This window comes from Pteropus medius, unplaced genomic scaffold (assembly GCF_902729225.1).
Source record: "Pteropus medius unplaced genomic scaffold, Ma_sr-lr_union100, whole genome shotgun sequence".
Lineage (NCBI taxonomy): Eukaryota > Metazoa > Chordata > Mammalia > Chiroptera > Pteropodidae > Pteropus > Pteropus medius.
Window position 1 is genome coordinate 22702830 of NW_024349803.1, and position 16863 is coordinate 22719692.

Sequence of the window (16863 nt, forward strand, 5' to 3'; positions counted from 1 at the left end):
ATGCTTGGAGAGAATTCTCCAGCGCCCGGTGGTGACCGGCCGAGCTCCGTGCACACAGGAGGAGCTCAGTGAATGCTGACTTCGCTGGTCCAGCCCCTGGGAGTCACGTGGTCCAAAGACAAGGAGCATCTCAGCACTGTTCCCCCCAGCACCGGCACCCCGAGGGAGGAGAAGGGCCGCGGGCCGCACCCCGCTCACAGTCGGGCTCATGCGTGACAGTCAAACATTGGTGCCGACACACGACAACGTGGGTGCCCACGTGACAATCAGGCATGCAGTGAACCCTGCCACGGGCACAAGTCTCGACTAATAACTCCAAGAGTCTGTGCTGGGGCCACTGGCGCCAGCCGTGCAGGGTGTGCAAGGCCCAGGCGCCTGGCTGGGAGCGAGCGGGGCTGAAGCCCGGCCTGCGCTCCCTGTGCCCAGCCAGTTGCCCAGTCAGGTGCCCTGGCCTGGGGCGCACCTGCCCACCGAGAGACACGCACTGTCCTAAAATGCACAAGGGACCAAGACACCATTAGTTTAGACTCCGATTTTAAATTCAAGACCCAGAATATAATGTCAAGCCAAATATACCCATGAGGGTGAATTGTGTGGTTTGTAAATCACATCTCAATCAAGCTGTTATCAAAATATATATATGTATACACACACACACACACACACACACACACACACACACACACACACACAGCTAGTAATTCAGAGCCAATCAAGAAAAATGTACTAAGGGACTATTAAAGATATTTAAAGGAATCATTTTGATTGCCATTTCTACATGGAAATTATGTATATGTTATTAAAATTCATTAAAATTGCTTCTTTAAAGACTACTATTCTAGTTTTCATTGTTTTAAAACATATACCACACGCAGCAAACAAAAAGTCACCGACTCATCTTTAACGAGTCTAGCCTGGCTTTTCCCTATTCGCATTGGTTTGGTTTCCTTGAACCGTTCGGTTAAAGGGCTGAGAAATTTAGAGTCAGTAACAGCTGCAGTGTCTACAGATACAAAAATTAAATCTAAACAGCACACACGGTCCAAACGCCTTCAAGGGCATCTTGTGATGGGATCGTCCTTGACTGTGGATAAAAACTGCAAGTACGTCCCACTCGATCATTCACTGGACAGACCCGTATGGAGCACCAACCAGCCCCAGAGCCTGGGCCAGCTTTCTTTGCCCGCCCTCAGCATTTCGCCAGTTTGCAAATGTAATTCGTGTTTTGGAACCAAGTCTGCATTATGACCGAATGACCACAGCCAGGCAGCAATAAAACTTATTTTTCAGAACGGCAGAATTTTATGCTGTAAGGACGAGCCATTTCTCATACAGGAGTCTCGGCACCAGCTAGGTACCTGTCTCCCGGCACAGGTCCTGCTCCTGCTTGGCAGGGATGTGACATCACCTTCCTACCTGTATGGTGGTATTGCCCCCTTCCAGAAGGGCGATGGCCAGGAGAATGCTCTCGTGGAACACGCGGTCACTGGATGCGTTCATTATGAGGTCGATGACCAGGTTGGAGGCCCCCTCCTTGTCGAGGTGGCACTGAACGTCGGCCAGGCTCATCTCAGCTCTGCTCATGGCGCTGGACCCGGAACCTCCTCCTGGGGAGATGCAACATCGTTCGTGTTAACCGCGGCCAGAGCAGCGGGCGTTACCGCGTATCCCTCTGTGCCAACTCTTTACGCTCTAAGCACTTGTCTCTTTCCACCTTCTGCCCAACTCCACGTGGAAGGTACCGATGATCAGCACAGAGATGAAGCCGCCTGTCCAAGGACGCCCGCCTCGTAAGTAGCAGAGATGGTATTTGAACGTGGGCAGATACGATAAAGAAAGGACAATATTTTTCCACTGTGAGACCTAAAGCCATCGAGCCAAGACTCTCCCTTACATGAAAATACAATGACTTGGGGCAGAATTAAGAGCTGCTTTAAGAGACAAACCAGCCTGAAACGCTCCTTTAGACACGCCTAAGACAGCGCAACTTATGACAACCACTTCGGCCCACTTTCTAACAAACCCATCCTGGCCCCCAACTCGCCCTGTCACATAACTTATCTGTTCGTTCATTCGAGGGTTTACTGAGTGCTCGGTGTGGAGCTGGGAGCTGGGGCGGGAGTGGGGCAGTGAGCAGAGCCAACGAAGTTCCCATCCTGCGACCTTCAGATGACACGCCTACCCCCAAGCAGAGAGCGAGCTACGCCACGGAGAGGGATGGACTCTGTGCGTGGAAAGCGCCTGTCTGAGAACTCGCCTTGCACGGTTACTGGCGAGAACTGAAATGCTGATGCGGGAAAAGGGACCAGTCATTTCGGAAAAGGGAGAATCATCTCAGTCCTTCCCCACAGAGCTCAGGTCGGACGCCGCCGCCTTCCGCTGCTGGCCCCGACTGTCCAGATGCCTCGCGCCTATCGTGCGAGGCGGGCTGCTCATCACGCCTCCTACAGCTTCTCAGAGCAGAATCCGGCTCCAACGTGTCTCCGATCCCCCGCCCCTTGACCTCACGTATTTATTGAATGACCTCACCAGAGAATGTCAAGAGGAACCATTCTGAGATGCTGGATGAAGAAACTGTGCTTGAGAATCACTGAGACCTTTTGGAAGAAAAGCTAAGGTCTCATTTTGGGGACACCCTGGGAATTGTGGCTCTGCAAACCGAGCAGACGTGCTTCCAGTTTCCATCGGGTGGGAAACCCGAGACCCCTCCCCGGAAGCTGCTGGGGCACATTTATTAAATGCCGAGTATTTCTGTGCCACCTCCAGGGCCCACCAAGAATCACCAGAAGACCAGAAATCAGGCAACTCACGTCTGTGCTTAGAGCCCTGAGCTCCTGGCCCCTCAAAACCAAACCCAACGCCCATAGCTAAGTTCAGTGTTTCGGTTACTTTTGCCTGTAATAGTGCTCACAATGTTTTGAAACGCCTTTAAGGATCTGTTTTTAAGACTTCTATATAGGGGTTTTTTTGGATAAACTCCCATAAGCATCTGGGGAAGGCACACAGCATGGGCATTAGAATTTGATATACCGGGTTCATGTAGTGGACCCATTTGATATACCGGGTTCATGTACTGGACCCATAACAAGCCTCCACTTCCTCTGTTAAACTGAGATAACAGCGTCACCTACCCCACAACGGGCAACCTGAAGGAGAAAACGAGATAAAAAATGCGAAATGCTTAGAAGAGCCCTTGGCACTCAGAAAATGCACAAGAAACGGTGGCTTCATCGTCCTCACCGCCAACATTATTGTCATTTTATGGGACAACGGGAGTCCTAATGACCACAAGACAACACGCAATAAAATCAAGTCCCTTGAGTCATTCGGATGTCACCGAGAGGGTCACTGCATGGGGGAGAGGGGAGAAAGGCTCAGCCAATATCTTACTGCGGGGAAATGTTTGCAGACATCGATGTGACAGCAGACCCAAGACAAAACAGGTTGATAGAAAAAAATCCGCCTGTACCCCAAATCCACCTGTTCGACTTCCGACCCGTTATGCGGACAGAGGCAGCTCTCCGGCAGCAGGAGAGCAGCTGATTAGCACGCCACGTGGCCTACCTCCTCCCCCAGGCTTGCTGGGTCCTCCTGGTGACAGCGGGCCATTGCCAAAGCTGGTAAGGCTCTCTCTTCTTCCCGAAGGTCTGATGTTTCCATAGTAACGGTTGACCAAAATTTGCCTGAGCGCCTCACCCTTAATTCAAACAGGAGAATGAAATCAGGTTCTGAATTTAATGCACGACCGAGTGACTAATATTCAGAAAGCACAGGGGTACTCAGGTATCACTGGCTCAGTGTCACTCGGCGAGAAAACAAATGATTAATTTAAAAAAGCGTTTGGAAACTCTAAAAGTTAACTTCAATATTTTCTCGGCAAACTAGATCATAAAAAAGCAGAGATCTAGAATATCAACTGTCCGAAGTACTCTCTCACACAGTGATACAGACAAAACAGTCATTTTGCGGGGCAACTAACAATAGCGAAAGCAAACAAAAAAGCCCCTCTACGGTAAGCCAATAAAAGTTGGACAAATTGAAGATCTGACAGGTCGCTTTCCACAAAGCCATATAAAAACGTTACTGAAGCACAGGGCTTATTCCCAGGATCCTATGAAAACATTAAGGTACCCTGAGTAAGGAAGTATAATCAAATGATAAGCTGAAAGCAAGGCTTTCTTACACAGAGTCGATGGGCCAAGCGGTGAAAAAAAAAATTATGCCATACAAAAGAAATTCGCGACCGACATCAGCTACGTCAATCAGAAAATAAGCATCGTGAAAGAAAGAACCCTTGCGATTTGCTTTGAAACATGGGAGGCGGGGAACAGGGAGGGGCACGGATGAGACCGGAGTGGGCATGAGTTGGTAGAGTCATGAATGAGGCTTCTCGAAACTCTTCTGATGCCGTTTGCATAGATTTGAATCGTTCCCTCACGAAAAGTTTAAAAACTATAAATATCAAAGTAATTGTGGACGGGAGCTATAGTAGTAACTCCTTCCCACAACCGAAAAAGCACAAAACTTTGATGCGCTGTCTAAGCCCGGGGCGTTGGCGAAGCGGCACCAAGCAGCAGGATGTCCTCAGCTCTACCTGACTTGCAGTCACGCTCAGAGACTCCAGACCACCTCCCAGTCTGGAAGCTTCTAAGAGCCAGAGGCCGTGCGGATTCCCAGGGACAAAGCCGGAAGGCATGGCCTTCCTCTGGTCCCTCACGGAGAGGGGCGAGTGAGGAGCCTGGCAGAGAGGAAGGTGTCGAAACGGAGGTGTCTCAGCTGAGACTCCGCGGCCCTCCCGAGAGGCCTGCCACCCTGACGTGAGTCTAGAATTTTAAGCGACTTGTTAATAAGCTCCCAGAACAGGTCTGGAGATGTCCAGCTGCGGGAGGGGTGCCCTGAGGGCGGCGGGGAGGCCAGGGGCACCCCTTAAGGTCCCAGGACCACACTGCTAGGTTTTGTCTTTTATTAATCCATGCTGCTAGGCAAAGACTCCAGGGACAAACTGAGATGGGGTACACAGGAGAGGAGGGAGTCGGGGGTGGGCAAGGGGAGTACTAATTTTTAAATAAAAGTTCAGGGAATAAAAAAAGAAAATCTCAATTTCCCCCTCTCCATCTCCAACTCTTGCTGCAAAGGAGGGAGCTTCTATTGGCTCAGGAAATGCATTCGCTTCCTTGAGCAACTGCAAATTCAAAATTCTGATGGCGCTTCCAAAGGAGAGGCTGCTTGTGACGTTTCCAAGTGCTTTTTAAATAAACTGCTTCCAGAACAATATCCTTTAATGGCCTAGCAAACCACATCTTGGTATAAAGACAACACTCTGGTCAAATCCTCCAAAGCCGTGCCCAAAAGCACGGTGACTTAAAAGGATGACTTCGTCAAAAGAATCACTAATTTCAAAGGAACATTCGAGAAAGCCTATGAGAGAGAGGAAAAGGGGAAAGGAAATGTTACCTCCACGTTGACTATAACAGGAGATTAAACGCAATTTCCCTTTTCACGCTCGTGAAGCATCTACCTGACGGTCTCTCAATGAGAAACAGACTCCGCGCTCCCACGAGAGGGAGGCTGGAGAAAACCTTCCTGACTCTCACTGGATCCCCGCGGCCCAGGGCAACACGGTTTGGGAGGCGGACGGCTGGTCTGACATGGGGAAGCTGCAGCCACAGCAGAAGGCCAGTGCGGCCGGCACAGCAGGGATCTGGGGTGTCACGGGGCTGAAGGGTCAGGGTGACTGTGACCAGCCCACACACACGCACACCCTGCAGGGACAGCAGGCAGAACCTCAGCACGGCAGGTCCACGGGGGCGGGGCCGGAGCCACACAGACTTCCTGCTCCCCGCGGTCTGGAGGGGCGCGGGCGAGCCCCCGGGCAGTCTGCCGTCAAGGAAGCAGGAGGTGAGGGAAGGGTCACGTGCCATTGGCAACATGCAGAGGTGAGGGACCAGCAGCTGGGCGCCGAAAACAAGTCACACAGGGGGCTCGCAGAACCATTCTGCCTGTCCTTCCACAGAAAAAAACCCTCGCGGTTACCATGGCAACCGATGCATCCAATGGTGCCCTTTTCCCCATAACAGGATCTCATGAAATGTACTCATGGAAAACACACACGCGCACGCGCACGCACACGCACACACACACCGCACACACTCCACTCCACAAACTTTTGTTTTTTTTCCCTCTTAATATAAGGTTTTGGCGCATATTCCTGTTACCTTCTCTACACAGACACACACACACACAACCCTGCAAGGGGAAAAAAAACAGGTAGCATGTGGGATTTTTAAAAAACAAATCAAAACAACGTGAGATTTATTCCTTTTCTGAAAGAAGACAGAATTTTTGGTAAAAGGGGACAGAAAAAGAAAACAGATAAGCATTATTCAAATGCCTAATGTGAAAACTTAGGTTCGAGGAGAATTCTGCTTTCCTGAGGCAGTGGATTCATGCAGGGAACACTCGGATCTGCAGAGGGGAGCATTCCCGATCGCCCCGAAATAAACTCCTCAAGAGCACCGAGCTGTTCCTGGCGCGCCAGGCCAAGAGACCCGGCTGCAGAGAAGGGAGGAGAAAATGACCTCCGAAACGGTGTCACCCCCTCGCCTGTCGCGTCTGGCCACGTGACCCTTGTGAAAAGATACTGCTAGTTTTTTTTCCAGCAGCTGACACCTACAGCGTGCAAACAAACATCAGATGTTTGTGTCTGGTAAGAAATTCCACACACGTCATCTCCCCTGAGACCGAGAAGAGGCGGCGTTTCATTCACACCGAGTGTCATGTTAAAACGCGGACGGGAAGTCACGAAACCAGGGGCCACCTTGCAGCTGGGGGCCTCCGAGTTTCGCTTCTACCGGTGAAACTGGTGGCTAACACCATGTGGGGAATGCAGGTGGGTGCCCCACGAGGCCCTCGGGTGTGAACAGCGCCACACGCAAAGCAGAGAAAAAGTGACCTTTGGGCTTCCTAAGTGCCAGCCACCGAGAAAGCCTGTGCTTCAGGAAAGGCCGCGGTCTCACGTGAGTGGTGGGCCTTTCGCACCTCCGTCGGCACTAGGGTGGGGCCTCGACTTAAAAATACCCTTCCTCTTCCTATCCGTGTCCACCAAACCACCGAAGCGTCTCCATTTGCAAGGGGGCAACAGTTGTGACAGCTGCCAGATCTTATGACAGTCCTGCGGCCGCTGTGCTGAGTGCTTCACAGCTCTGAAGAACGCTCCTAAGGGATGGAGACTGTCACTGACCCCACGTCATGATAGGAGAAACGGGGGCCCAGGGGGGTGGACTAACCTGCCCGCATCTCAAGGGCAGGGCCTGGCAAAGGGGCACTAGAACCCGCCTCTAACTCCGCAGCTCGTGCGCCCAGGCAGTGGTCAGTGCCGTGTCTCCGGGAGCTTAGGGCACGAGGGAGCAGCTGCTTCTGACACCTAGGGCAGGCGAGGACAGAAAGTCCACGAGTGCCAGGTGTCCCTGGTCCCTGAACTGTGGCACATGAGGGATGCTGGAGGGAAGGGCTAAGGGCCAACTTCTGGGGAGCTACTCTCTGGTCAGCACCTGTGAGGAAATCACGAGAGCACACGGGGTTCGGGACGGGGCCGGGCTGTGGGCGCGGAGCTCCCGGCCACCCACTCATCTTGCACTTACATCCTCCAGGACACCGACGGCCACATCGCCGAGGTCTTTGCAATGACTGCTCATTTCCTATCCCCCCAACCTCGCCTCACCTCTCCGAATGTTCCCTAACTTGTGACGGGGGGGACGAAGGCCCTGTCCCTGGGTCTCTGTCGGCAGTAACGAAGCTGACGGGGTAACGCGTGGAGAAGTCTTAGCACGGCAATCGGCACACGATAATTCAGCACGCAGAAAACCGGGCCGTCTGCTTTTCCCAAAAATGGGCAAGCGAGACGGGTGGTCAGCGTGCCGGTGACGTGCACGGCCTGCTGGAGGACGGCCTGGCAACCCTGCCGTCTGGCCTAGACTCCCCTTCCAGGAACCTCTCCAGAGACACACACTTGTTCACTTCCTGTCGAAGGGCGTCATTACGAACCACTCGGGCATCTGTGCAGCGTTAGGCAGCTGTTGACTTTCGGAGATTTTCAGAGTGTGCTCGGGTGTGACCACGCCTGACAGGACTCGCACGCCGGGAGCAGTCCCGCGGACGGCGAGCACGTGTGGCGGCGCGCACCCTCATGTGTGCGGGGTGTTGGGCGCACGGAAACAGCTCATTGCTGGCGCTCGTGCCCATGAGCATCTCGGTCGTTACGCTTTTAACATAAATCACGCGTAATGATCGTCAGTTACTCACAGAGAAAAGAAGAAGAAAACTAAGAAAATCTCCAGCACAGAAGAGCGGGCCGGACAAGCTGGCCTGGTCAGCGTCTGGGGACCGGCCGGGTGTGGGGCTCTGAGCGGGTGGGGGACAGGTGGACCGGCCGGTTAGCTTGGTTTATATGAATGGCTGCGATCGGGCCTGAGCTAGTTAATGCTTCAACAATAGCAACAATGACGAAAGTGGCCGGGGGCTCCCGGCGCCCCGGACTACGTACCCTTTTATGGTCTTCCAGCTGCCTCAGGGGTGGACTCGGCTCCTGCTCCTGCCGGGCACGCAGAAATTCCACTTTAAGCGCACACTACGAAGACACTGCCAGCTTCGGCATCAGTCACGAGCACACGCAGGTGCGTGGACGGCCACAGAGGGGGACCGGGCTGTCTTGTCTCCCCAGGAGACAGTGAGGCTCCGCTGCTCTGGTGACTGCTTACCGCCTCCCCCTCTGCCCCCACCACCCCCCGCCGACCCTGGGGCGCGGTCAACAGTGAGCGGGCATAGGATTTTTTGGGCCAGCATCATTTTTTTGCAAAGATTACGAAAAGGAAGCTCTATATCGTGTATTTTTACGTGAACCCAAATGGGGTTCCAATGCACGACTCAACCGGGCAGGTCCTCGTGGCTTAGGCATGCATCCCGCACAGCGCATGCGTGAGGACACCAAGGAGACCCCGCTGGGCACACACGGACACGGGACGGTAGCTGTCCCCAACCTGAAGGCACACAGCGTTCTAATCACAGCTGTCACTGCTGAAGAGCCCTGATGAGAATGTCAGGGACTGATCGTCACCAAGTTCCCCCTGCAGCTCTGCCACTCTAGTATCTGTGGCACTTTTAAGACCCTTGCACAGACCTCCCCCAAGTCCAGTGCACTAACCACATCCTGGCTTTTGCTCCTGGGACCCTAGAATGGTCTCTGAAAGTAAATTTGGATCCTTGACAATACGCCTCTCCAAAAAGCTTCTCTGTGGCTCTGATGCCGTAACGAATCCTAGTCCCTCATTTAGCAAGTGTCGCTGGCGATAAGGACAGAGTGAACTGCGAAACTATAACTCTTTGAGCAGCTTTCACCAAAACTCCGCATTCATACCCAGAACTGCACATCTGCATCATCTCTGCACGGGACCCAGAGTCTAGTTCAGGGAACAACAGAAAGGTCTTGATGTTCCAAAATTTCTCGAGAGAACTTTTCAAGACCGAGATGATGCTTTTGGGTGAAAACCCTCAGAGAGCCACATTCTCACCTGGAGGGGCTTTACCTCCAGCTCCTCAGAATTTTGTTTCCACCCCAAGGACCACCTCAACGACAGCCGTGATCAGTGCCCGGCCAGGACCCCCTCCCCTTGCCCCCCCCCGCCCCCGCCACCGGACAGACAGGCTGCGACAAGTCAGGCACAACCAGGACGACTGAGGAGCACCCATATTTGCTGGCACCGCAGATATAGGTGGGCAGCACACACCTCTGTGGCGTTCTCAGAATCCGGAGCTTGTGGCAGCTGGTTGGGAGTAAAACGAAGCAGGTTAGTTATGGCATGTGTGTTCCGTGGGCCACAAAGAAGTCCAGAGACCAACACTCAAGGACAGAACACAGACGGCACGGTCCAAGATGAGGTGACCTGGCTGTCCCGCCAATTCAGGGGGTACCAGCCGTGGAGACGGGGGGACACACTTTCTCTGTCAAACGGAAAAGACGACTGGCCCGAGATGGAGACACATTCAAAATCAGGAAAGAAACGAAACCGTCACCACCGACGAGGAAATGTGCCTAAAAAAAAAAAAAAAAGAATCGCCAGGAGGCAGCACCGCACCCCTGCTTTGCTCACCCGCACGGAGAGGAAAGGCCAGAGGGTGCACAGCCACGGGGCTCGGGACAGGCGTGGGTGACAAGAGGGGCCTCAGGGCGGTCCCCCCACGTGACCCCAAGCTGGGAACGCCCTGCACTGCCACCCTCAGGGGGAGACCGGGGCCCTGGGGTAGGACGCCCCTCGGGGTCCCCGGGAAAGGAAAGGGGGCTCCCGTGTGTAGCCGTCCCCCCCGTGCCTGTCTCTCGGGGACCGGGCTCCCTGGCTGCAGTCCTTCCAGACCAGGAAGACACCCTCTCCTCGATGTCATTATTTCCAACACGAGATGTCCCCGAGGGTGACAAAAGGTAACGTGAGGGTGCCGTGTGGTGGCTAAAAGCGGGTGTGGCTAGAGAGAGGTCATGGCTCCATGCGGGGACAGGGCCACACGTCCGTTCTCGAGGGCACGTGCTCACAGCAGGGAAGTGACGTCAGGTGTAACCGCCAGGCCCGGCCCGGGGCGCCCTGGGCCAAAGCCACGCACCGGGCACAGCTGGCTGGTTCAAGGTGCAGTCTGGAGCCCTGGACTGGGGCCAGGGCTCGCACTGCGACGGGGTGACCTTGGCCTCCTTCACGGTGCTCTGGCCAAGTGTGCTCGTCGGTGGCGGGCCAGGGCAGGTGCGGGGAGCATGCAGGGGCTGAGCTGTGAGGTCTGGTGCCGTCTCGATCCGGCCAACACCAGCCCTTGGGTGGTCTGATTCCCAAGATGGGAAAAAAAAACGTCCTTAATGTAACGCTTATTACGTAACCGAATGATTTCTGCCATTTTCCCCCCTATTTCTCAGCAGGTAAAATGAAGCAAAGATGCAGGGGATCTCTTTAAGCACATAGATTAAACCAGGTCACCGAGGACGAGGCACACGGGGAGGGCTGCTCTCTGAATTCTGGACAGAAGACCTTTCTGACGGGAGTACAACCCCCTAGCGTCAGGGAGAAAAATTTCCCTCCGCAGAGTTTAGCTTCCTGTGGGGGTGGGAGAGGCGTAAAGTGGTGTGAAGAACAGGAGTCGAGCAAGGAAAATAAAGCCCGAGAGGCAACATAAATAATATCACGATCCAGGAATGCGCTTTAACCCTACCCTTGTGTTCTGGATGCTTCAGGCGGAGGCATTAAAATTGTGCCAACATTTGTGCTGTCCGTCCTTAGTGCAAAAATGACATGTAAGAAAAGGCAGAATTAAAGCATTTTGGAGCGTACAGATGGGAAAAAGGTATTGTCGCCTACTGTTTGCATTGGCCACATGCCAACCAGCACTTCCTTCATACTCACTCGCGGGAGTAGCACAGAATTACAGGCATGGCCTTGCTGTAGAAACCCAGAGCTACCCTCTCAGTCCCCTGCCAATCAAAACAAAAGTTAAAGGAAATGAAGATAATGGGTTGGAACTGCCTGAGATCCCTTTGTCCAAAGCAGCATCCTGTACTTGTAGAATGGTCGCAGGTCGCGTGTAACTATTCCTCCGTTGCTCAGAGGTCAGTGGTTTCCGAGTCGTTTTATGCTTGTACTGACACTCGTCTGAGTCCCTACACTGCTGTCAGGCTTGTTTCTAAATTCATTTAACTTTTAAAACAAAAATTAAATTTACGTTAATTATCTTTCTTCTTTGAATCTTTCACGAAGCCTTTGAGACAAGAGAGGATGCTCTGTAGCCCCAGGAATCACCATTTAGACAGAAGGGCCATGTTTTAACGCTATCCACTCATGGAATGAGATGGAAAAACCGAGCGCGCTGGACAGGAGTCCCGTGACCAGGGCTCTGCAAACAGCGCTCTCTGTGCACCCCTGAGCTGGGCACTAATGCTGGGTGGGCTTCCACCTCTTGCCCTGAAGCTCAAAGAGACCACAGCAGACATTTCTTAGGATTCCTTCTGGCTCAAACATGAAGTAATGCTTAGTATATTGTCAGTAAACTTCATTTCATAATATCTGACAGGCAAGTTCTCTCAGTGACACAACCCGCTAGGACGTCACGTGATTGCGGGCATGGGAAAGGCCAAAACATACCTGGCATGTAATTTGGTCACCAAATTTGCTAGCCCTTTCTGCTACATTTCCTTGAGGATAAGGTTATTTGAAGCTGCAACTTTGAAAAATACAAGCATATTAATACGCTATTATGTTCAGATAATAGCTAAATATAATATGCACTGCCCAGAGCAAAAGATAATGTTTAGTAAATGGAGTGATTTTATAAGCACTCGTTATAGACGTTAATTTTGTTTTCCATGTTAAGTCATCCTCCATGGCCTCACACTAAAGGAAAAGGTTTTGAGAAAATGGGCGTGTCTGAATTTCACAAGCCTTGTCTTCTATCACCTGAGTCCTGGGATCAGGTGCTGACGCCGCAGATCAGGGTGGAGCCTCCCAAGCCAGCAGGTGGCTGAGTGCTTTCCGACGAGGTCGGCAAAATCAAACGTAATACAAAAAAGATTTCCGATGACTGGCTTTGGAAGAGAAATTCGAAACGAATCTCAAGTCCCTGAATCCCAACTGTCCTTCCTGGATGAGGCCACCAATCAGGTCATCATGGCTATGGCACCTGAGCAGTAACTAGATACACGCACGTAAGATCCTGACGCTCTCGCCTTCGATACAGAACATACTAAACATTTTATCGAGGGGCAAATTTCTACTCTAAGTGAAGAAAATTATCCTCTGTCATTCTTAAATAAAAAAGAAGCCCACAGACTTCCTGGGTTACTATTTCTGGTGTGTGACAACAGCACCCACCCGCATCCATCCGTCCGTCCGTCCATCCGTTCGTCCGTCTGCCTGCCGGTCCACGGGTGCCTATTACAGGGAGCAGAGAGCACAGACATGTAAATGCCCTTTGCTTTCTGCTGCCTTCAACATCGTTTCTCTACTATCCCTGGGCTTTGATAATTTTCCTTCCAAATAAGACGTCTCCACCCAGAGACCACCCCAGCAGAAGTCGAATGCAGTTCAAGAAATGTAGATGTCGTTATCAGACCATTCAAGGGAATTTATAATCTCTAACCCCCAACCCCACCAGTGTTCAGTTCCTCCTCACCCACTCGCAACCTCGAAGGAGAAAAACAAACAAACAGACAAACAGAGAGGGCCTTGCAAAGACGATTGCTGGGCCCTGTCTTTCACGAGCCTTTGAAAACCCACACTAAGAGAACAGAACTCTTTTTAAAAAACTGAGCCAAAATAGAAGCTACCTAACGTTTTAGCAAAAACAATGTTAAACCTTCCCATGTGCTAACACAATACCCTTTGCTCATGGCATTTGTTTTTAGAAACAAAATAAGAAGTAAAAATTATTTGGTTTCACCCCGATTTTATAGAACAAGTCCATCGGAACTCAACGGTGAAATCCGGGTTTTTAAAAACCGCATTCTGACTTGACTAAATTGTACAACTTCAGGCGTTACGGAATAACGTCAGCATTAAAAAAAAAAAGACAGCGCACTCGAGAGCCCCCCCCAGGCTCTGCCACAGCGCCTGTGTGCGCCGCGTGGGGCCCGCCTGCTCTGCGGCCAACAGTGCCTAACAGTAAACAGCCTCGCTGCATTTATTGGCAATTACTGCTGAAGGTCACACATCAGCAGTAAGCCCAAATTCCAGGAAAAAAAGACGCTCTTATGTAACTGCTGCCTGAATGTTGGCAGGTGCCCAACCCAGCAGTTCGCAGCAACGCAAAAAGTAGGACACTCCCGCCCTGGGCTGGACGTCGCGAGAGCGCCCCCTGCGGGCGGAATCTACTCCTTCCCGTGCGGCTCCTCGTTGGCCTCCTGAATTGACAGAGTTCCCTGTCGGCCACACGCTCTGCGCGCAGAAGCACGTGGAGGGAGAAGCGGAGGACTCGGCAGAATTGGGCTGCGGCCGCCCTCGACACGTGGGAACGTCACCCGAGCTTTCCTGTGGCCGTGCAGAAAGGCGGAGTTGCGAGCTGACCCCAGTGGCTCTGGCGATTTCACGGTGACACTGATTAAACGGGGATCGGATCTCAGACATGTACAAACGCTGCCTGTCCACCGAGCCACAGCACACACGTTCTAACGCACGGCTCTTTTCCAAAGACTCATACGTGACAACGGGTGGGTGTGGGTGTGTGCCTGTCCTCGCCCTGAAGGCGAGCGCTTTGCCACGATCTGACCCTTGGTTAGCAGAGCACCTCACAGCTGAGAAAAGTGGCTCACGTGATCACCCGTTGGTGCGACTTGCTGGTTGTCACCGGACCCCTCTGCTAAGGTGGATGTCCGCAGATTACGAGTTCTCATGACCCGATGAGCTTTCTACCCCTCTCGTGGTTGACGGCTGTCACTTAACGTTCCTTCGCCCTACTGTCCGCCTCCCCCATGAAACGGTCGACTCCAGAAGGGCAGACGCTGTGTGTCTGGGCAGCCTCTCTCCAGATGTCCCCTCACTGCGTCTGGGACGTAGCGGACACTCAGATGCGTGTCACAGCCTTCGGCATCGACCCGTGTCCATCTGAAGCCGTGAATGGGTACACAAGGGACCTTTCTGGCGGTGGTGTCTTTCTGCACCTTGACTCGTGTGTATCCATCTGTAACTAGCCATTGAACTACACACTTCAGAATGAGCAGAGACACTCGATGCAAACAGCTTCCTTTTCTTCTCCCTTCATCCGTACCCGTCCCCTGCCCACCAAGGAGAAGGCAAAATCAGGGAGTATGGCTGGAGACACTGCCTCTGTATTTGCCACAGGGGAGGGAGGAGGGGAGGGAGGAAAGGAGGCGGGTGGCCTCCTCCTCCTGGTTTCCAGTGAAACTTTCTTCTAGAACTAGAAGGCGGCTGAGGAGGCCCCACCGTGCAGGGACCCTGTATCCTGTCCTCACTTCACTCCAACTACTCAGGGCACTGACAGGGACTCAGCAGGCGCTGTGTTTTTTTCCCAAGTTGTTCACTGCACACCTCTCTGGAGACGCCCGATGGCCTTTCTCAGCAAAGGGCGATGGCCCTTCCCCACTTGGAGGCTGGCAGGGTCGCCAGATTCGCCCCACGCTGTCCCCAGCACGCTTAGCATCCTAAAGGTTGGTCTGCAATTCGGGGGCGAGGCATTGCCCGTACGAACCCCGGCGAGCGTCCGCTCTCAGCAAGCTTCCGCAGGGCCCCAGCTGTGGGGTGCTGGTCTGCCCCAGCTCACGCCGACAGAACGCTGGGTCGGGGAGCAACCGCGGGAGCCGCGGGAGTTTCCAGAACAGCCACGGACAATAAAGGCCAATCGGGCAGCTCTGCCTAGAGGCGCGGATCCAACAGCCTGGGGGCCTGGGGACAGTACCGTGTCCAGGGCTCCGCCGGTTGCCAGGGGTAACAGCGAAGAAGGGATCCACAGTTGCTTCCTTAGGGAATTTTCAGAGAATCCAAGTAGCTGCCAGAACATTCTTCTTTTATAAACAGACAGTATTCTATTTCCTAGAGTATAATTATAAACACACCTGCTCCAACTGTGGAATCTTTCCGTAAGCGAGCAACGACGTCCCTGCCAGGGGACCCAAGGTCTGTCTTGAGCAAGCCGATCGCTACGGTGCGGAACACCGCCCGCTCCGATCCGGGATGCTCCTCCCGCCCCAACTTCATCTGTGCCGAGGCGAACAGAAACTCGACCTCAGGGTTTCAGAGGGAGACTTTAAATCGGCGAGGCGGTCACAGCTCCAGGGAGAAACGAGGGCGCCGACGTGCGAGTTTCGCGGGGCGTGTTTTTCGGGCGAGAGAAACCAAACGGGGCACGGCAGGAGCGCGACGGCCACGTGGTCCCTCGAGCGGCGCTGGACCTTCCGCTCTCCTCGCTCGCGTCTGCGCGCCCCGGAGGGCTCGGCCGCCTCGCCTGCTGGCGTCTGCTTAACGCAAGGAGAAGTTCGCGTGAGAGAAGCCGGCTGGGCGCTCGGCCCGCGGGAGCCGCCGTGTGGCTGGGTGAGCTAAGATGGTCACGTCACCTCGCTGAGCTCCGTGCCTGAGAGCACCGGCCCCAGCTCACAGCCGCTGCGTCACTTCTGGGTTTAAGCCTGGGATACCCCCGGGCTGTACCTGACCCCACACGGCCCTTACTGTTTCTGAAATGGTGGTGACAGACATCAGACAGCATATGCTATTTGGCGGCACCTTCCCACCCAGAGCAAAGCATTCACTGGCCTCCCGGACGGGCAGAAGCAGGCCAAAAGGTGATTTTTTTTTTTTTTTAACAGTCAAATCACATTTTCGTCCACTGTGCTTGAACTGACACGCGATTCAACTCCCCCAATCATACACATCAATTCCCCAATTAATCTTTTCCAGTACCGTATACCCAGCATGGATCTCGTCCTAAAAATATGGCAAGAAACCCTGCGAAACAGTCATCAAAGAGAAAATATTTTAGAGGCCCCCAAATCCCAAACAAAATGACCACCCCTCTGTCGGTCTCCAGGGTGACTCCAGTAAGTGAAACTAATTGGATACCTAAGTATGGAAGCCGTCGGGTGACCGTTCAATTTCTTGACCACTCGGCAGCTTTCCTCGAAGAGAAGCCACAGCTCTCGGACATTCCCACCCTGTCACAAGCCTGCAGCTGCGAAGTCTCAACGAGCCCTTGCAATTCGCACTTGGACAAAAATGACCCCTCCCTTGCACTCGATGCTCTCCAACGTGGAGACCAAGAGAGGAGGGGTTTTTAAAAACGCTTTCAGACTGGACCAAAGCAGCTGCTTCTCTTTTTGTAGCTGATGCTTTACAC

At 53.1% G+C, this 16863-nt stretch overlaps 1 protein-coding gene across 9 annotated transcripts in view; it reads right to left on the minus strand.

Moving 5' to 3' along the window:
* Window positions 1–16863, minus strand: part of ITPR1 (inositol 1,4,5-trisphosphate receptor type 1) — a 292239-nt gene that overhangs the window by 90686 nt on the left and 184690 nt on the right. For 5 of the 9 annotated variants that reach the window (XM_039837937.1, XM_039837945.1, XM_039837943.1 and 2 more), the window contains 4 exons: window positions 9783–9818; window positions 8543–8590; window positions 3565–3697; window positions 1417–1607 (listed from right to left, as the gene is read on the minus strand). The exons of 1 other annotated variant lie outside the window; for it this stretch is intronic. In XM_039837937.1, the coding sequence (XP_039693871.1) occupies window positions 1417–1607; window positions 3565–3697; window positions 8543–8590; window positions 9783–9818 (408 nt within the window). The remainder of the gene's footprint in view (window positions 1–1416; window positions 1608–3564; window positions 3698–8542; window positions 8591–9782; window positions 9819–16863) is intronic. 3 more of the 9 variants (XM_039837946.1, XM_039837941.1, XM_039837939.1) reach the window with 2 other exon arrangements.